Below are 22,322 nucleotides of genomic sequence, written 5' to 3' on the forward strand. Positions count from 1 at the left end.
TATGACTCTTTTTTCCATTTAGGTCTTGGGATTTTTTAGATGAAAAGTTGAAATATAAGTATAGTTTTTAAAATTAAACTAATCATTAAAACATAGGGCCAGGGGAAAATGATTTACCCAAAGTAGTAAACTTGTGTAGATGATTTATATCCTAGGGTCCTTTCGATTCTAGGATTTTTTTCAAATAATAAATATTAGTCTTTGAGAATACTTCTTTCTGAAAGTGGACGTATGGTTCAAGTGGTAGAGCACCAGCCTTGAGTGGAAAAGCCAGGCAAGAGTGCAAGACCCTTAGCTAAGTATTGGCACACACACACACACACATACACACACACACATACACAACACTTAAATAATGCCTTCAAAGCCTATTTCAGTAATAAAAAATGAAGGAGCAATTTAATTTTTGCTATTTATGTAAGATTAACTGATATTAATTTGGAGCTCATTTTCTTGCCAACAACAGCCTGTTAGAAACCTAAAAGTTAAAGTATTTTGGCCTGCTCTGTGCCACAATAGATGCTATGGATGCCAATCCCCCCCCCCAAAAAAAAAACCCAATTGTGAAAGGAAAATAAAAATATGAATCTTGAAGTTTAGGGCAGCTGCAAGCAATAACTCACTTATAGTTTGTAAGATTAGAGGAAACATTTCAAAGCTGTTTGCAAAGGTAAATTTGAAATATCACAGAAGTAAAGAGCATCGTATTATGAACCCTCCATCTAGGCATTGCACACAGTTTCCATGGGGAAGGTCTTTATAATCACATTTAAAAGTTGCCATACAGATAATTATAAAAATCAAAAATGTGGTCTGGTTTAGATTAAGGAAGGAAAATGTTGAGAAACCTGTGAGAAACTAAGGTCTGTGTCATAGGGAGTAGAGTTTCAGACAAAAGGAATATCATATGCAAAGACATCAAAAAGAACTTAACATAGAGCCATACAGGCAACTGGAAAAAGGAAGGAAGGGTCAGATCACACAGCCTTGGAATCAAGCTAAAATTTGGGGTGATATCCTATCAGGATTAAGGAGATTGATCCACGATTTTTGGGGGGGGAGGTGGAAGAGGGGGAGCCAGGATAGAGGTGGAGGGAATAATCATGCAGCTACTGCAGGGGTAACAGATGGGAGTGAACAGGAGCTGGGTTGATGGGGATAAAAATGAGACATGGATTTGGACAAGGACATGACAGAAGTCTCTGATGGCGAGGCTGGAAGCAGTGAGTGAAAACAACGGTATCAACAGACAAAATTCTGTGACCTGGTCCTGTAGGGCTTTTCAGGGACACTACTTCTGCTAGTTAGTGTTTTTCCTGCCCATCTTCCAAGTTTATGACAGTGTTCTGCATTTTTACAAAGTGAGGCATGAAAACAAAACTAAAACATTAATCACAGGTAGCCCTTCTTCCTCTCTGGGAGGAACTTTGTGAGGTTTCTATTTGTCCTTTGTTGCATAGGGTCTTTGAAAGGAACTAGTCAGCAGAGCTGAATATCCTGTTGTGGAAAGTCAGATTCAACGAACTTGGCTGTAGAAACCGCAAGATCAGTGTTTTGTTTTCCATTGCCTAAAAGAACAATTTTGAAAAACATACCATACCTACTTTCATTTTTGCTTCCTTTATTTCATTTTGCACTTTCTTCTTGGGTGTTCCTGCATGTCAGGACTTTTGTGGGAACTATCTTCTACATTTACATTCTCAGTAGTGTCATGTTATCTCCATTTTATTGTTGCATGGCTCATTTTTTCTTACAGTCTTTAATCATTTACTTTATCTATGTGTGTGTGTGTGTGTGTGTGTGTGTGTGCACGTGTGCACTGGTTGTGGGGCTTGAATTAAGGACTTAGCACTCTCCCTGAGCCTTTTTACTCAAGGCTAGTGTTCTACAACTTGAGCCACAGCTCTACTTCTGGCTTTGTTTTTTTCAGTGCTTAATTGAAGATAAGAGTTTTATGGATTTTTCTGCCTAAACTGGCCTTGAACTATGATTTTCAGATCTCAGCCTCCTGAGTAGCTAGGATTACAGAAATAAAGCCACTGGTCCCCAGCTTCTTTGGTAATTTGTACACCAGATAATTATCATGGTAGAAAGCTGTGTGACATAAAAAGTAAGATTATGTTAACTGTTGTAATGTGTCTTAAAAGTAACCTCATGTTGTCTACAGAAATATTATCAGACCAAGTTTTGTTATGTAAACTTCAGATGACACATAGTTGTTCCATGTCAACATAATTTACCTCATTGAAAATTGCTGCAGAGTGTCTTACTGGTTATTAAGATATGGTTCCCCCTCCCCTACCCCATACCACACTTTATTTTTTTGGTCAACATATGTACATAAACACACCAAATTGTCAAATGTGAAGACTAAAAAGAACCATACAATGGTATAGGCATCTGTAACCAACATAAAAATTTTGTATCACTAACCTTAATTGATTTTCATAGGCTTGTGGGATAACCAGGAAACCAATCACTCACATTTAGGAGTAGGGAATTGTAGGTCGTGTTATTAGTCTGATAAAGGCCAAACTAAGCTAAGAAGTTGATTCTAAATCTGTGACTCAATGGGTTCCTTGGCTGTTTTCATGACTGGACCAGATGCCAGGTGCCTTTGTTCAAGGAAGAGACACAGAGGCTCTTAGTGAGGGCCAGTATTTCTCATCTCATCCTGAAACTTGGCAACTCCTGGTAGCTAAGACCACGTTAAACAAACATCGTGGAACCAAGACACCGTAGGGCTATTTGATGGTGGGAACATGGGCACTTGGCGAGACATACTAGTCCTCTGGGCTTGACCTCAAACAGGCCACACTGTGGATGCCAGAAGCATTTGTGTATTACTATGTGGTTATTTTCTGTCTTACCAAATGAATTTTCATTATCACCCCCAGTTTTCCACTGTCCTGAGAACGTAATCTTAGGAGACAGTCGGCATCAGTATCTGCTGCTAATATTTGCTGAGAAACAAATATGTTGCTGGAAGAGGTGAGTCTAGAGTGGACTGAATTCTGGCAAGATAATACTATCTAGAGAGGATTAGATGGTCTTTTAGCCACCCACAGGCAGAGCTGAACATATCAATGCTCTATAAAATGCTTAAAGACGCCACTGCCAAGGGAAATATTCTAAAATAGGATTAACCAGTTTCCAAATATCTCTAGGTAGAAAACATATGGAAGGCCCAAGTTTCACAATATCCTGCATCTTATCTACCAGGTGGCCCATAACAAATAATCCTCAGTCACACAAAAGGAAGAGGACTCCCAGTCTGAGTCAGCCACACCTGCCTCTCAGCACAAATTCCCACTGAATACCAACTGCATGCCAAACCCTGGCCTGCCTTGAAAGCCAAGACTTTCAGGGATCTAATTTGACATCTTCCTAGCTATTACCAATAAAATAGCTCTTGTGAAATGCAATGTAAAGACTATGAATTGATAGTATTATATTCTTCTCCAATGAAACAGAATGGGATCAAAACAGAAATTGAATCTATGACGATCCTTTGCCACAAGAACCAGAACACTAGAAAGTTCCAGATGAAAGCAAGTCTATAAGGTTTATTGTCATTTTAAAACTTGTGAGATATCAAGCACATAGATTATATGAGATGTTTTCTGCATGATTAAATAAAAGGAATTAGAAAGCACACATCTATCTCTTCAACAACCACAAAAGGGAAAGGATACCTGGGACCTTTGCGAGTTCTTCCTCTGCTTTAACTGATACATTCCTCCCCCTCCCACTCCTTCCCACCCCACCCCTATTCTGCTGGCTGCAAATGCAGAATCAGTCTTTCTAAAATACCGAATTCTAGAACCTGGGCTGAGAGATTCAATTGCTTATTCTGACAAATCTTCACTCTGAATCAGACATATTGAAGAAAAAGGCCACTAGTACTTGATTTCTGAGACAAGAAGCTGAATTTATTGCTTATTTTGCAGTCGCGTGCTGGGCTTGTGGGCTACAGCTTTCTTATACAAAGGAATGTGCTGAGTTTCCAGAGAGTTTCGGGAAGTGGTTGCTTTGGGGAGGTTTGTGAACTCGAAGTGAGAATTGTGAGTTGGTAGAATTTTAAGTGTGGAAAGGCAGTAATGAAGCTACTGTGGATTGGCTAACTTCCCCAGGTGTGAGACCACATTGGCTGAGCAGCTCAGAGCCACTGAAGCAAAGGTGTCCTGGGCCAGTTTTACATAATTCTTATTTAAAGCTCATGTGCATGGCCCTTTCTGTGACCTAAATTCCTTCTTTGAATTTGGAGGCTAGTAAATTTTTATTTTCACTTAAGTAGAAATATGATTTAAATATATTTAGTATCTTTCCTACAAATACTAAAGAAATAAAATTTAAAGTACCAGAAATATTGTTTTTATTCTTCATAAACTGCCTACTAACAAATTTGTCTGATGTGCCACAGAACACAGTTTGGGAACCCTGAATAATCAGATATTATACAGATAACCAGAGACAGATGGCCACCAACTGTTTGGTTTATTTTACAATATTCTTAAATCATACAGTTGGATCAAAAAATAGCCACTGGAATGAATTCAAATCTGAGCCACGGTAAAGTTGTAGATCAACCTATTCCAAAAGCAAAGCAAGTTGACGAATACATAGGGGATTCATTAAGCCTTAGTTTATTTCTTGAAGACTAGCTCATCATGTGTCTAGGCATCTTTAAAGATACTTAAAAGCACTTATAAAGAGGGCAGAGCATAAAATCAAAACCAGATGCTTTTCTCTTTAAAAAAAAAAATCAAAACAATCCAAACCCCTTTTCGGGCTTCCAGCTCTGCTCAAGATTTGTTGATGAGACAACAGTTCTTATTCAACTCGTATGAAATCTAAGATGACTAACTTTAACAAGGCAACATTTAAAAGTTTCTCAGTCAGCTTTGCCACTGTTCATACCAGCAGAATTTCACAACCTTTCCAGGCTCATAAATAAGCACATTTATCCCAGCTAGAAGCTGCCTAATTCCACTTTCAGATTTATGCTGATGTTTACTCTTTTAAAAAAGTTCAGTTTATTTTCTTAAAATTGAAACCTTTATTCCAGATCTTCAAAATTACTACTCCAATTGGAGGACTAAATTTTTTTCTTTTTAGCTGAGTACAGTGGTTGAGTACAGTGGCTGAGTACAGCTACTTAGGAAGCTGAGATCTGAAGAATACAGTTCAAAGCCAGCCTGGGAAGGAAATCTTTATACTGTTATCTCCAATCAATCACTAAAAAAGTCAGAAGTCAAGCTGTGGCTCAAGTGGTAGAGTGCTAATCTTGAGAAGAAAAGGTCATTGAGAATTCCTAGGCTCTGAATTCAAGCTCCAGAACTGATACCCCAAAAATTGTCATTTCTAAAAATAATGTTTGCTAAATAAGATTACTGGCAATGAAAGATAATCAAATAAAGTACTCTGGTTAAATGTGTTGGTTTAAGTATATACATTCAGCTGAAATAAAAGGATAGTGAAAAGATTTTTGTTTTAGTGGCATAAAACAAGTCAAAGGAATGAAGAGGGAGACAGAGCAGTACCATCTGTGAAAGTAGGAGAGCAGATAGTAAAGACATGAAAATTTTGAAACTCACACCCGAAATGGAAAAACACAAGCAAGCGAAATGACCATGACGTCTGTAAAATGCTCAGTAATGAACAATGCCAGTCACCTCTGGAAATAAGGCTGGAGATACAGTTAAAAACGACTCGCTGAAGCCAGTTGCCAGTGGCTCATGCTTATAAGTCTAGCTACTCAGGAGACAGAGATCTGGGGATCACCATTGCAAGCCAGCCACATCAGAGAAGCCTGTGAGAATCGTATCTCCAATTTAACTACCAAAAAGCTGGAAAAGGAACTATAGCTCAGTGGTAGAGCCCTAGCTTTGAGCAAAAATGCTCAGGGACAGCACCCAAGCCCTGAGTTCAAGCCCTGTGACTGGCACACACACAAAGAAAAAGATTGGCTGAGAGTTTAAGATGAATTGTCTCTCCGCCTTCTAACCCTATTCTACTCAGCGGAGTCATTGCTTCTGCACACTTTACTGTCTATACACAATTTTTCTAAAACATTTCTGAACTGAGGGAAACTAAGGCACAGTTGAAAACAGGTGCATTAAATTGAACAAATGGAAATCAAGTTAAAATGTACATACAGAATTTTTATTTCCCTAGCTTTCATCCTCAACCTGGTATCAAGAAGGATGGACCTGTAGGCATTGGGCAGTGCATCAGTGGAGCCATTTCCAGCAAAATTAACTGCCTAAAGAAGAGAATTTCAACAAAATTGAGGCAGGATAGCCTAGGGAAAATGAGGCATTGTAAATGGCAGCGGGGAATTAAAAAACTCAAACTTAAAGCTTGTCCATCAACTTTTTTTTAACACTAAGGGAACAAAGTCATTTTAGGGGAAATGAAGCTGAATAGACATGGAAAAAATAAAGTATGATCAGCTTATATCAAATACAAGAGATATACCTTCAAATACTTCCCTTATTAAGATTAAGGGAACAGTCATTTTAGGGAAAATGAAGCCAAACAACTTAAGGGAACTGAGCCTGGTAAAGACAACTCAGAAGTATGGTATTTAGAAACACAGAAGTGCCATCTTTGCTTCAAAGACAGACAACAGGGTACATCCCTTCCTAAGGGATGCATTCCTCACCCCAAGAATTAACATTTGTCTGACAGGACATATTCTTTCCTGAGAAAATTGCTCCCCCCAAACTTAAGCAACCTCATGCCCAAAATGTAGATAACAGGGTTCCTCCATATCTCAAGGATAAAGATCTGTTTTATGGCAGGATGCATTCTTACCTGGAAACTCAGAAAGTAACACCAGGTGTGATTAGAGCAAAAGACAAAGCACCTGTCTTTATATAACTTTGAAGCCAGACCCCCTGCCTTTACCCTATAAATACCTCAACAGCCCAAAGAGCTGTGTGTGTGTGTGTGTGTGTGTGTGTGTGTGTTTCTCTCTCCCTAAGAGAGCACCCACACTCTGCTAGAATGTGCCTTTACCCTGTCTGTTTGTCTGCTCATTTACTTATTCAATAAAGCTCTACCAAATTTTCTTACTATCATGACTTGTCCAGAAATTCTTATTCTGCAATAGAAGTCAAGTGAAGAGTTCCTGCCTTTAAAGGAAAATTTCACTAGTCCTCACTTGCACCCTGTGACAAAATGACACATGTTGAGATTCACACTTGCATTCTTTATTTTACCTAGTAAAAGCCCATAATCTACATTTCATATTTGATCCAATAAAAGTGATCAGCAAAGAAGTTCCAGGGGTTTGAAAATTATGAAAGTCAGACATCAAAACAAACACAAAACAATTATACGGAGAGCACAAAAACACTGCACTTTTAAGAAAATCTTAAAACTGCAATGAGTTAGAGATAGAAGAAGAAACATTCTTTGTAAAGATTAAGAAATACAAATACTTCAGAGAACAAAAGAAATCTTGAAAATTAACCAGATGGTGGCAGAAAGTAAGAATGCAGTTGAAGGTCTAGAAGATAAACCTACAGAACATTTCTTTAGAACTAAAAAATTATGATAAAGATATGGAAAAATCAAGAACAGTAAAACTCTCCTGGAGCTTTAGTGTCCTGCTACTTAGTAAAATTCCAAGAGAAAGTGGGGAAAATAGAGGCTAGGATAAGAAAGCACTGAAGAAATACTTCCTTGAGTTTTCTGACATGGAAAGGCAAAAAGCCTAGCCTGCAGAGTGATTAGGTGATCCTCACAGTAGAAGGATATAGAATCACATGAACATGCACCTTTTTGCAATTTTGGACAACTAAGTGAAAGGACACATCTATATTTCACCAAATACAAAGAACAGACCAAGGAGAGATAATCAAGTAGCACTGAACTTCTGAAAGTCAGTTGGAAGCTGGACAGTCATCTTGTTAGAGACTTTACTGATCATTTATTCTTTGTCAAGAAACTTCTGGAATACCCAGCCTTCCAGAGAAAGGAGTACATCAAGAAAAGGAGGAAAGAAGATCAAGGAAACAAGGGATCTCATGCAGGATTAAAGAAAAAGAAATCCAAGAGATAACAGCTGATAGGAAAAGACCCTATGAAAATAATGACAAAACCAGATTAGCCCATGATGTAAAAAGTTAGACAGGAAGAAAGTTAACATGTTAAAAAAAAATTACGAGTCCCTACTGTTTTACCCCCATAACCACTGAGACCTCTTCCAAATAGCATGTAGTTGTTTTAAAACATGCTCTCAGACTTCTTGAAATTCTTTCCTTCAAGAGACAGAGATTTATGTCCTCCCCTGAGTGTGTGCTACCCAGATCAAATGCCTTCAAATGAGGGGGAAAGGATTGTGGTGATAGGGGTTTCCATGCCTTGTCTAATAGAGGGATAAGGATGAGAAAGGCTGCCTGCATGTGGTCAGAGTGGAGGCATTGGTGGCCAACAAGAGGAAATGTCAAGGGAAGGTTTTAAGGAAAGCAATTGATGCAGTAACTATTATTAATTCAATTCATCTTTCCCGAGGATCTTCTTCATGATAACTTTCAGGTTTTATACTAACCTTATCAACTAAAAGGCAGTATACTTTATATAATCTCCATGACCATTTTTCATTTTAAACTCTTTATACTTTTTCTATTAAAACAGTACTGTCCCAAAACTTGGAAGAAAATTTCAAGTTATTATATGATCTGCCTCTGTGTATCCAAGCAAACATGTTTCTTCCTCTGGAAGGTAGCTACAGGGAGACCATCAAGACTTACTTCAACTCTAATAAATTACATTTAATTCTAGATTATGGGAGGGGCAAATATTTACCAATAAATAAACTAGCTGAGTCTATGAATCAAAATACAACCTTAATCAACGAGTAGGTCTGGAGAAATTGCTTCATTGGTAAAGAATTGCCCTTGAACTGTCTAAACTTGAGTAACCAATTTTGGAACATTCCACACTCACCCCATTCATTTTGCTTTGACACCCTTCTGAAGGGCTCCATCCAGCAAGGGTTCAGAGAACTCAAAAGGCCAAATTTTCACCTGTTTTAATGGGTTGAAAGTACATTTTAAACCTAAATTTCCTCTAGAAATATGAAATGTCTTAGGCCTCCACAAGACAGACACAGCTCACAGATTTTTGGAGGCTTTCTATGAATGGAGATAGCATGGGGATTTTCTTCTTTTTGTCACTTTTCAAGCCACTCTTGAGACAGTAAAAATAATCTGTGGTCTATTTTACCTCTTGGCACTAACTTTGCTATTTTTATTTTCCTTTCTTTCTTGTATGTCTTTCTTCTAATAGTAGTGTTTTCCACATGCCATTTGTTGACATGAATTTTACTCATAACTTGACATCTTTTGAACAATGATCATTGTAGTTCAGGAGCTGAAGGACTGGCTCTAGATGGTGGCCCCACTGAAAGGTGATTGTTTCAGTAAAGAACTACCTTCATCAATGGATTCACTTATTGATAAGTTCACAGCTTAATGGGGGAGGTGAGATCTACTTCAAGGAAGTAGGTCATTAAGGATATACCTTTAGAGCATATACCTCACCCTTGGACTCTTCCCTCCTTTTTCTCTTCTTCCTGGCTGCCAATAGATGAGCAGCTTTTCCATCATATCTTTCCTCCATGATGTACCTACTTACTAAAGGCTCAGAAATCATATAAGTCTTGGTAGTTTTGTTGTTTTCTGAGGTGTTTCTCAGATATCATGATTATGTGTTAGCAGAGGCATGTTAGGATGCAGGAGGACCCAAGGCAACATGGTAGGCGCAAACATGATGGCTACCTGGAAGAGCTTCTTGAGACAGTGTGCTGCCAACTGGGTCCATTGCCTTTGGAGATGGACAAAATTGCGCTCATATTCACTGGGAATCACATGTAAGTGCCCCTAAATGGGATTTTAGTCCCCTGGTGATGGTGGCATCAGGGAGAATCATCCCATAGAGCACAAGAGAGATTAAAGGTCATGCTCCTTCCTCCCCCTAGTGTGTGTTCCATCACTCAGCTGGTAGCTTGGTTATTTTGCTACTTCGAAGAGGTTATCACTGAGTGTAGGGACAGAACTCCACAGCAGAAAGTATTTTCATTCAGCCCTTGCCCACTTGCATCTCCACAATGACCTTCAGTCTCATTTCCTAGAAACTTGAGGCCAATGGGCATGAGAGAGATCAAAGCTTTCCCCCCAAACCTCTGATCCCATCCTGTCTGTGGCCACACAGCTTCCTCAGCCTTTCTCAGGTAGGTATAATCTTACTGAGGTCCCAAGTTGGACCCTTTTCCTATGATCTAGATTCTTCTCTTTTCTTCATGACCTGGCATCATTACATATTCTAGTTCCCATATTTTTAAATGAAATTCATCCTTAAAAACAAAGTAAGAGAGCAAACAGAACAACCTTTCATTGAGTATCCAATATATACTTCCATTTATAGTTGCTTAAAATAATTGTCTTTATACAATCTTGTCTCCCATCAACTCCTCCATCCACTAGGTTGAGAAATTTGATTCCACCTCTGTCCTGAGGTTGCTCAGAGGCAAAGACCTTCTCTTACCAACCAAGCCCAATTTTCACTTTCTGCTTAATATTCTTGGCTTATCTGTGGTATTCAACACCTCTGATCTCTTGATTCTCTTTGGAACTTGGCTCTAAGCCACAGTTTCTCCCTGTTATGTTCTGACTCGGAGCTTAGCCTTGCTTCAGCTCTTCTTTCCTTGATGTGTCTTGAATGGTGGTCATTCCAGATTTTGTCTTTTTCTCTTATATTTCTTCAAGTCCATGCTTATGCCAGCTGCTGCCACTCATACCTGCTGCTCTTACTATGATACATACACGGATGGCTCCAAAGTTCATCTTCAGTTCAATCCCTACTTCTGAGCTCAGGGCATTCTTTGAAGATTTCAAAGGTACATCCACCTCTGAGGATCCCTTGCTTCACTAAAGCTAAACAGTTGGGAGCTATCAGCAACTCAGTTTATTCTCCAGTCTTATATTTTCATGCACTCAAAGAACTGGCATGTTTTGTTTCTTTGTAGTTTCATCGCCAACCACTTTCCTCTCTGTTACAAATTCAATGCTGCATAGACTATTGTAAAAATTAAATCACATACCATATGCCTAACACATGATAAAAATATCAGTTAAATCTAAATTCCAGTTAACCAGCATTTTCATGTACTTCCAGTATATACTTACTGAGAGTGGTAATGTCTATGTGATTCACACACTCCACTGAAATAGTACATTACTAAATGCTATCCATGGACTTGAAAGATTTATGCCATTAGGCAGCTCCTGAAGTCAAATGTTGTTCTGACTTTGGAATTCTCCAGTGACTTCAGATGTATTTAAACCTTCAGAAGAAATAGTTAAAGAAAGAATTATACATTTTTGTCTTGTTTTATTTCAAAGGCTACCACTGATTTAAAACTATTTCTTCTGGTTACCATTTCCTAATGCTCTTTTCTGGACTTTGTGGTACTGAGTAGATGCATAATAATGTGGGTTTCTGTTATTCTCCTCTTATAATCCTTTTGTCTCTCTGAAGAGAAGGGCTATACAGATCCAAGATTTATTCCATTGAGTGTTTTTCCCACTGAGTTTTATTCCACTGAGTATTATTTTCATCCAAAAAAAAAGACTGAGTATTTTACCATATGACACATGGAATAATAGCTTTTTATTTATTTAGACTTTTCCAATATGCATATATTTATCATATAGTGCACCTTATTATCCTACTAATAATAGGGAAGGAAGATCTGGAAGCTTTATTAATTTTTGATCCTGCTGATTGCAAGCAACAGAATTCCAATTCTACTCTGGTAAATATGCAACAGATTTATTGAAATTCCGGAGGCAAAGCCAGGTTTTTTTCCTCTCTTCAGCCTACTCATCCTTATTTTCTCTGCCTCATGTCCCCAGCAATCAGAAGAGGGAGGGAGGAAGAGAGACAGAGAGACAGAGAGAGACAGAGACAGAGAGAGAGAGAGAGACAGATTATAGAATAGAAATCAAACCAATGAGGCCATGCCAAGACCAGTGATTGTAGTTTGTAGTCTAGGAATAAAAATGTATGAGTTGGCTTTGATCTGGTTGTTAGAACTGGCTGTTAGAGAGGGTGGGTTTAAACTGGGAATGCACCTGTGCTTAGGTGATAGTGATAAAGCTGAGAATAAAGCTGACTTGCTCTGAAGTAGATGGATTGACTAGTTAAATGGAGGGAGGGCACCTGAACAGAAACGTATCATTTTATTAGGAGGGGGAAAGATATAGCAAGACAAAGAAAAGTCCACTGCAGGAAATGTCATTGAATTCAAAGAAAGGAAATGGAAGAGGGAATAAAGGAGGCAATACATGGCTTTAAGAAGATTCCTTGGAAGAAAACTAAAAAAGTATTCAGTGGCAAAAGTGCTGGTAGAAAGGAACAAAACAAGCAGAAAGAAGAAAATCAAAGAGAGAACTAATTAAGAAAGAATCTGAATTAAGCAGTAACCAGAAACTACCTGGGTATATATTTCTTAAAAACTTTTAATGAAGTCTTTGCAGCTTTTTTCTTTTGCCCATAGTGGGATTTTAAGCACAGGGCCTCATTATCACTTAACTTGCTTGCTCAGTTGGAGCTCTACTATTTGAAGCATGCCTTTAGACAAGCATTGCTGGTTAGTTTGTAGATAGAGTCTTGTAGGCTTTTCTACCCGAGCTGGCTCTTTCTCAGCCCCTGTAATAGCTAGAATTACAGGTGAGTCACTGGAACTCAGCTTCTTTGCAACATTTGATTCATCTTTCTTAGCTCCTCCTCTCTTAGTGAAACACTGGAGAAATAAAATTTTGCTAATCAACATTCTGGCTATGCCATGTTTCTGCCTACATGTTGATACATGCGGTTTAAATAAGAACTGTGTCTTCTCAGGTCACAAAAGGGTACCTTGCACATGCTGCGGCTGGTTTGCCATAGATGCTTCTGGTTAGCCATGGGAAAAGCTTAGCTAAAATTCAGAGTAAGGCAGTGTAGCAACTGGATAGATCTTTAAGAACAATACAAGTCAGTGAAGTAATAAGAAATATATTTTTTTTGCCAGTCCTGGGGCTTAAACTCAAGGCCTGGGCACTGTCCCCAAACTTACTTTGCTGAAGGTTAGCACTCTGCCACTTGAGCCATAGCACCACTTCTGGCTTTTTCTGCTTTTTCTGTGTATATACTACTGAAGAATTAAACCCCAGGCTTCATGCAGGCTAGGCAAGCACTCTACCACTGAGCCACATTCCCAGCCTCAAGTAATCAAAATTTGGCCCTCTGCTACAGGAGGAGGAGACTAGGAGTTATAGAATAACTTTATACATTTTAGCAGGTACTATCCACTTAAAATCTGAGTAGTATGAAATTTTAACTTATCTTAGATTTAGTCAAATCAAATTTTTAGAGTTTGGATGATATTTCCATCATGAACTGAGTACATATTAATTTACTGAGAAAACTTTAATTTACTTCCACAGCCAGTGGTTGAAACTATAGAATAAAATGACCACTCAGGATTTACAGTCCTAGCTGGAGAGCCATTTGTCAGTGAATAAATAACATGTTGTTCAACATTCACACATTAATTAGCATTTAGCAAATCTTTCTTAAAACAGTAACACATCATAATTAAATTAGCATTTTTGGTTACCAAAGTTGTAATATTTTCTCATTTCAAGCTTTTCTTTTCCCATGGTCTTCATAATCTTGGAGAAGAGGGTGTTTTCTACATATAAACAAAAGTATATTTCAATGGTGTAAGGAAATCCAGGCTACCAGTTGCTAATGGATGCAACTGAGAGGTTTGAGAGGAACAATATTCTGTGTAATGAATCCACAGAATGCTGAGGGAGTATTTCTGATTCCTGGCAACTGTACATAATGAATTAGGCAACTAAAACAGGTATCCTCAGCCAACAGCTTAAGCAGCCATTGGGTGTCATTTCAGTAGCATTTATCTGTTTTTTCCCCCAAACATTTCATCAATAAAAATCCAAGTTTTGGGTAGTGAGTACTTTTGTGAAGTGTAAGTATAGTATAACTGTAGTTATGCCTAACAACTACCTAAAGCCCTGATTAGAAAAGCCAACTTTGGTGGCTGGGGATATGGCCAAGTGGCAAGAGTGCTTGCCTCGTATACATGAGGCCCTAGGTTTGATTCCCCAGCACCACATATACAGAAAATGGCCAGAAGTGGCGCTGTGGCTCAAGTGGCAGAGTGCTAGCCTTGAGCAAGAAGCCAGGGACAGTGCTCAGGCCCTGAGTCCAACCCCAGGACTGGCAAAAAAAAAAAAAAAAAAAAAAAAAGCCAACTTTGCACAAATGCAGTGAAAACACATTTTGAGTACAAGATTAAAATGCCATCTTTGTTTAGTTTTTTTTCTGGGTCACCACTCAGTTGTGGAGAGAGCATTTCATGGCTCTCTGATCATCTCTTTCTATTGGCTTCCCAGATCAGTGGAAAGAGACTCAATGGGCCTTTGACTAGAAATTCTAGAATGATGCTGTGTATTTTAGTAGCTGTTGACCACTGAAAGTATGACTAGTGTGACTGAATTTTTAATTTAGCTTAATTTTGGTCAATTTAGATTTTAAAACTAAAGTTGTTAGCACTAATTAAAACTTATTTGTGAGGGGTACCATGTTTTTCACTTTAGGCTTTAGAGATTTACCATTGAATTGAGATTTGCTAAAATGCACTCTGATATTCAAATTGTTAGTATGAAAGAATGTAAACTGTCCATATTGAAATAAAAATAATATTTTGGGTAATTAGTAAAAATGGAATGCATTATCAAAATGATATATACCTTATATACTTTATATGCTTTATACTTACTAAACATGGCTAAAATTTGAAACTATATTTGTGGCTCTCATAATTCTAATGAATAGTACTTTCTTGATTCTCATGGTCTTCCAAATGGAACATATACTAAATATCAATGAGCCATATTTACTTTGGTATGTGTGGAACCTTTCATAGCAAATGTTCAGTGCCAAAATACTTCTTTCTATCTGGGGAAGAAAAACCAAGGAAGGACAATCTATTTTACCTTGAAGCCATCACCAAGTTCAACACTCAGCATCACTGACATCAAATTAAGCTGCCTTAAGGGAGTGGGGGAAAAGGAGAAGGAAGAGTAAGGAGGTTCAGTAGGTAAGAGAATTGAACATTTTCAAGAGGGCTAGCTGGATGCTGGATTAAGAGAGGGGTCCTTCGAGCTGGATTTCAATGAGTTCTTTTTTATTTATTTATTTATTTTTGCCAGTCCTGGGCCTTGGACTCAGGGCCTGAGCACTGTCCCTGGCTTCTTTTTGCTCAAGGCTAGCACTCTGCCACTTGAGCCACAGCACCACTTCTGGCATTTATCTATATATGTGGTGCTTGGGAATCAAACCCAGGGCTTCAGGTATGCGAGGCACGCACTCTACCACTAGGCCATATTCCCAGCCCTCAATGAGTTCTTGATATTGATAGATGCAATAAAGAAGAAAAAAGTATCTGAGTAGGAGGAAAAGAGTCACAGAAAGAAGCTTGGTAGGCAAGAATTCATCTGAAAGCATCAGTTTAAAATATTTGACAAAGTATTCTTTCTGATATCAGATATCATCTACCAGAATTCATTTATCATTGTGCAACAGGCCTGAAGTTCCTTCTGTCAATGTTGCAAGCACCCACATGATCCTGTGGGGTCCTCTATGCCTATGTTAGTGGCTTTTGAACAGACATCTGGGTAGGTCACTTGGACTACTAAAAGAGAATTGAGACTGGATCTTTTGGCTCCCAAGGCCTAATTAATATCTATCACTAACTACCACATTGTTAATCCCTGTTTTTTGTTTTCATTTTCAGTGCTTGGGATTGAATACAGGGTGTTGTTGTGTATGGTAGGCAAGTACTCCACCATTGAGTATAACCTCAGTCCCATCAGTTTTAACTTACACTATGAAGGTAATTGTAATTTTCACTTGTAATTCCAGTTTTGTGCACAGCCTGGCAGCTTCTTTTTCAGCTGCCCTTGTGTGCTGATGGGATGATGACAATTATTATTCTGTTAATTCAGTAACTTTTGAATTTTAAGTAGGTTCTGGTCACTGACAAAATATTCATTGTAAAGTTTTTTATGGGACAAAAGTGATTATTTGAATTCTAAGGGAATAATTTTTGGAGTAAGAAAATATTCTCAAAAGACTATTATTTACTGTAGCAATATTTCATAAGAAAAGAAAGGAATTTTGGTTAAGAATAGATGTTTAAAAATTAAATAAATTAAAAAGAAATGCTATTTTTAAATTTTCAAGAACTGACATCCAAATCATCAATAGCTTTTCTTAGTGATCACAGGTCAAAAGTAGCTTCTTGAGGCTGAAGCTAAAAGGCAAGGCAATGAAAATATGAAAACCCCCCCAACTGTACAGTCTCAAATATATGGAATGACACAAATAGAACTATTTCTATAGCAAGTGCAATCTACAGAATCTACAAACCTCGATTATATGGTAAACTTTGTGCTATATTACATAATACATTTTTCCAGTGAAGAGATAATACTAGACACCTATACACCAACTTTTTATATAGGTGGTACTTTTTTCCCCTTTTGGTTAGAGTAAATAAATGGAATGGACTCTCTGAGGATGGATTATGTAATATGTGATACTCATGCTTGCTATCATATAAGAGTTGCCTATATATAAAGTCCTATGGACAAGATATTTGAAAAGGTGTGATGTGTAAGCTTAACTAGGGGCATTTCAAATTTCTGTCTGATGTATAAACGTTACAGAGCCCATGCTAGGAAGTGATTAAAAACCCCGTGGCTGTGTATGATTAGCTTGCATCCACTCCTCAGCTGGCCACCCTGTGCAATGTTTGCACACTAGTCTTCATTTTTTCCGCCTATATTTCTTCTCATCTAGCTTTTTCTGAAATGTTATTCCTATTTCTGTCACGCTGTCGCCTTTTAGTCTGTCTTGCAAGAATGTAACATCAGCAGCCAAATTAACCTAGGAGAGAAAAACAGAAACAGGAGTGTTGCATTCAGTTTTCAAAAATCTCTAAATATTTCATCTCTCAAATACAGTGTGTTCTACAGATGACTGTGTTGTCCAGAGATGGTTGGACAGCCTGTGACCTCTGTCAAGTGAATCTACGAAGCGAAGGACAACCTCAATAGTTGGGACACCCAGATATGTACACCATGCTGAGCTTTGCTCATGCATGGAATTGGACTGTGGCTCCATCTCCAAAAAAGATAGCCTTTACTCAATGTGCTTGATCCAGTAGAACTTTCAAGGATAAATGGATTCTTAAAAGTTTCCTCCCAAATGGATCGGCCATAAAACTTTCTGTCATCTCCTAAATAATATAATAACTTATTTTACAATAGTTAGCCATCACTTATGGCTTTTGCTGCTTTGAAAAAAATACCAACTAAATAAATTATAAATATAAAATTAAAGATTCAAACTACAGACATGAATATTTGATAGCTGGCTTTCTTTTTTGGAAGGATTTTCCATTTTTTTTAGACAATGAAGTAAATTCTTAGAGCTCATTTCTGTATTCATTAAACTCAACCACCCCTCGTACAGAATTTGTTCAGAATTATTTAAGCTTATTGGGATAAATAACAGAAATTAGTGTAAGCACCTAATAAAGACAATCACAAGTTTAAAAATGTCTGAGTTTAGCAAATAAGTAATAATTATTGAATCCATCTCCATGTGCCAAATTACCTGCCTCATACAGAGTACAAATACCAACCTTTGTGGAACTTAGTACCAAGTAGAGAATGTAGAGGGCACTTTGAAACACAGAAGCCAAATTTATCCTCAGTCTTTTCTTTTTACAATTTTCTTTTAATTAGTATATATTAAGGACATAAGGAAATTTCACTGTAGTAATTCCATAGGTGCACACAGTATACATAGAACAACTTTTCCCACTCCACTATATTCCTAAACCCTCATTCTTCTCCCCCTCTCTTTCAGTGTTCAGTGAGTTTCACTTTACTGTCTTTATCTATATCTACACCAACATCGATGTCTATATCCTAATATAGATATATAAACCCCCAAAAGTGCTAGAATAGAATTATGAAGAAGTTTTGTGAATAATACATTGTTTCTATTGCTTTATGCTTTTGAACTACCTCCTTCTCCTTCCCCAATTGTTAAAAATAGTTAAAATTGATGATGACACTGATCAAGATATATTGTATTCACAACTGCTTTGTTAAATGGCAGCTTCTTTGTACAATAGTTAAAATTGATGATGACACTGATCAAGATATATTGTATTCACAACTGCTTTGTTAAATGGCAGCTTCTTTGTACAACTACTTAAAGACAATTTTTGAAATTACATATGCAGCTCATTATTGAGTAGGTCAGTACTTGCCTAGACTTTGGTTACTAGGTGACTCCACCATTCTTTTTTTTTTTTTTTTTTTTTGCCAGTCCTGGGCCTTGGACTCAGGGCCAGAGCACCGTCCCTGGCTTCTTCCTGCTCAAGGCTAGCACTCTGCCACCTGAGCCACAGCGCCCCTTCTGGCTGTTTTCTATATATGTGGTGCTGGGGAATCGAACCGAGAGCTTCATGTGTAGGAGGCAAGCACTCTTGCCACTAGGCCATATTCCCAGACCGACCCCACCATTCTTAACAGCAAAGATTCTTGGGGAGAAAATGAGATTTTGTTGACTCTTCCTTCTTCCAAAGATGCCAATAGCAGTTCATCATTCTATGACAAACAGTTTTCTCATTCTACTTTCCAGATAAAAACTTTTACCAAGGTTCTCTGGGGTCTTTTGATAATGTGTGTGACTATTTTTGAGGTCTTCTGTCATGTCACCTTTGTGTTGATGGTGATCTTGTTTATCCTCTTCTCCTTTAATTTTGTATCTCCATTATTTCCTGATGTCTTGTCATGGGTATCTACACTTTGTTGATATCCTTTGCAGTCTTTGTATTCGTAACTTACTCAGAGTTCACTGCTTCCTATATGAGGCTCCCTTTTCTTTTCTCTCCACAGCCTCTCCCAATGCATTGTTGACAGGTTCCAATGATTCTTCAGTCACATCCCTCTATGAGCTTCAGACATGGATGTCCCCAATCTCTCTCTCTCTCTCTCTCTCTCTCTCTCTCACACACACACACACACACACACACCTCCCCCCTCTCTCACCTCCCCCCTCTCTGTGTTAGATACTGAACTCCTGCTTTTTCTCTCCTGGTTAACAGTATAACCTCACCTACAGATTGTTCCATTGACTAAAAGTTATTCTTGAATCCTTTTTTTCAGTCTTGTCCATTTCAGTCAGCTGACAACCTGTCTACCTACATAAATATTGCTCAGACTGATCATGATGACTACTCTATGGACTTTGTCCTGCCTTTGCTTGAGATTAGCCTCATAGGCTTCCTAACTGTGCCTCTTTCTCTGCCTTTCAGCCTTGGTCCTCTGGGCACAGGGCTAGGGGAGAAGCCGGACCCTTTTCTATTGTCCAATGTGTTGACAATGGAAGAAAATTTCTAGAACACAAAGTTCAAAATTTCAAACTGATAAACCTGCACTGACTCTAATTTCTCAGTGTAGAACTCAAAAATCCCTTCTTTTATCTGACTTCTGTAAAGGATAGAAACCTCATTCTCACAGCAAGTTCACTTCCTCATTTTGTGTCAGCTGTGCCAAATTAATTCAAGTTATTGTTTCCTGGAATTAAATACTCTACTTGCACATTTGGACAATTAGGTTTTTCTACCTAAAATATCACTTTCCCCCTGTTATCTAACCCAAGCCCTTCACCTATCATTTGTCTTTCAAAACCTAGTTCCATTTCTAAATATTAACAGATACCTTTCCTGACTCAGGTCCTACCCTAGATATTTACCACACTTCTTTATATATATGACTCTGATTCTTAAAGGGCAGCAACTGTGTCGTGTCCATCTTTACATTGTCAGTGCCGGGCACTTAACAGATATCAACACTTGTATTAGTTATACCAATGAGTAATTCAGGTATGGGAGCCAACCTCCAAAATGGCCTGACATGTATGCCTTCAGTTATTCCTCTCTCATGTTAAACCAGGGTTGGCAACACATGTTACTATGCTGTGATGGTGAGTTTGTGACCTACAAAGTTGTTTATATGGCAAGAAAATCCATGCAGATTCTTAGCCAATAGCTAAGAAAGCACCTGAGGTTATCTGCATGAGCTTGGAAGCAGTCTCCAACTTCAACCAAGACTTCAGAGGTTGTAACCCTGCCTAATAACTCAGGTCCACATGTGTTGAGCAATGGAAGATTCTGAACCCCATCACCCAGCTGAAATGATCCCAAATTTCTCATACTCAGAAATGGTGTATTGGTTATATTGTGGTAATTTGTTTTATGAGTAGATAACTAATACAAGTAGAAAAAATGAAGTACATGCTTTTTTCTTCCTTTTTACCATTTCCAGGGCACCTCTGATCACCCCGCAGAGTAAGTTACAGTAGCACAGAGAAGATCGCCCAGCTGGCAGCTCTTCTACAAACTCGGCCAAAGGATTCTTGTCTAGAATCAGGGAAAACTCATTTCTGCTTGAATTGTGACAGGTCACACTTGGCGTAATTCCCAAGTACATCTTGAAAGCAACCTAAAAATAAAGAGGGGGAATGATTAATAGCTGTTGGTATAGAACAAATATCTATGAGCTGGACAACTAAGTACTCTGTTCCAGGCATTGAAGCCTCATATTTAAGACAAGTCTTCAGTGAGGATGTCTGAACTCACACTTAGCCTTACAGTTTACTCACCCCGTGCCATGTGAGGGTATTTAATCCTTTTATTAGTGTATGGAAAATCCTAAGGGATACATTATGGCTTATAGAAAACTACCATAAGGCATTATTTTTGAGAAATTTTTAAAAAATGCATATCCTCTAGGAGAGTGGGAGATCCAAAGATGATTAATCATGGACAAATTAATATTAGCAAAACTAAGGTCCTGAAGGAGAGGGAATCTCAGGCATATATGCCCCAACAGGGAAGTCCTGGTTAAAGCCAAGTAAGCTTTGGATCAATGACACCTAAGGATGTATTTGGAAGTAGAATCATATTACTGTAGACAACAGATCTCTGAGAAGGAGTAAGGGATAGTGGTAGGCAAAACAAACTGAGACATAAGTAATTTCCAAGAATGATGTTTTATAAGACCTGAATTTTACAAAGGAGAGATGGGAGAAATCTTGGAGTGTATTTCTTTTGACCTCCTATTTTTTCAAATGAGCAAGCATTTCTGTGTTTCAGAAAAGCAAAATGATACAGCCAAGATTGTAGTATAACTTAGTTCCTTGGCTTCGAGTACAGGGAAGTTTCTTTTCACAAAACACACAGGTCTGTAGTTAATTAATGAAAACATATCAGCTTGATGTGTTATATCATCTTTCAAATGTCTTAATTAACTAATATTTTAAATTAAGAGCAACATGGGAAAGAAATGGAAGCTTTTTTCTTTAAATATTCATAGTGTGAAACCCTAAGATGTTCTTTCATCATTCATTCAGTACATATTATGTCTTCCAAATGCCTAGTACGATGTGAGTTCAATATCCATTTGCGAAACAGTTACCAAATGAACATCCACTCTCTGTTTGATGCAATGTTTAGTACGGGAATGCATGAGTACTGTTAGCATTTAATAAGCCGAGTTCTAGATATGGGAAGAGGTTAATATAGGATTGGTATCTATTTTAAAGATCTCCTCTGTGAAAACAATCCTGAGATATCATCTTACTGTGGTTAGGTTGGGTCAACATTTTGAATTCTAGCAAAAAGAAATACTGGTGGGGATGTAGGGAAGAAGGAACTCTACTATACTGTTGATGGGAATGTAAACTAGTACAACCACTTTGAAAAGCAGTCTGGAGGTTCCTTATGAAACTAAATGTAGACCTTCCCTATGATGTAGCCATACCACTCCTAGGCATCTACCCTGAGCATCATGAGCCAAGATGTGATAAGGACACCTGCACATCCATGTTCATTGCTGCACTATTCACAATAGCCAAGATATGGAAACAGACAAGATGCCTCACTATAGATGAGTAGACCCAAAAAATGTGGTACCTATATACAATGGAATTTTACACAGCCATTAAAAAGAATAAAATAATGTCATTTGCAGGGAAATAGATGGAACTTGAATAAATCATGTTAAGTAAGGTGAGCCAAGATTGGAGACAAAGGGTGCATGTTCTCCCTGATATGCAGAAGTTAGATTTAAAATGCATTAAGATATGACCAATTACAC

The 22,322-nt window shown here is 38.0% G+C and overlaps 1 protein-coding gene across 1 annotated transcript in view; it reads right to left on the reverse strand.

Annotated features, from left to right (window-relative positions):
* Window positions 1-16,911: 16,911 nt before the first annotated feature.
* Trappc3l (trafficking protein particle complex subunit 3L) overlaps window positions 16,912-22,322 on the reverse strand; it is a 44,214-nt gene continuing 38,803 nt past the window's right edge. The window contains exons 4-5 of the mRNA XM_048354626.1: window positions 20,481-20,666; window positions 16,912-17,031 (exon numbers count right to left, since the gene is read on the reverse strand). Coding sequence (XP_048210583.1) covers window positions 16,912-17,031; window positions 20,481-20,666 — 306 coding nt within the window. The remainder of the gene's footprint in view (window positions 17,032-20,480; window positions 20,667-22,322) is intronic.

The sequence above is a fragment of the Perognathus longimembris genome, chromosome 9 (assembly GCF_023159225.1).
Source record: "Perognathus longimembris pacificus isolate PPM17 chromosome 9, ASM2315922v1, whole genome shotgun sequence".
NCBI lineage: Eukaryota > Metazoa > Chordata > Mammalia > Rodentia > Heteromyidae > Perognathus > Perognathus longimembris.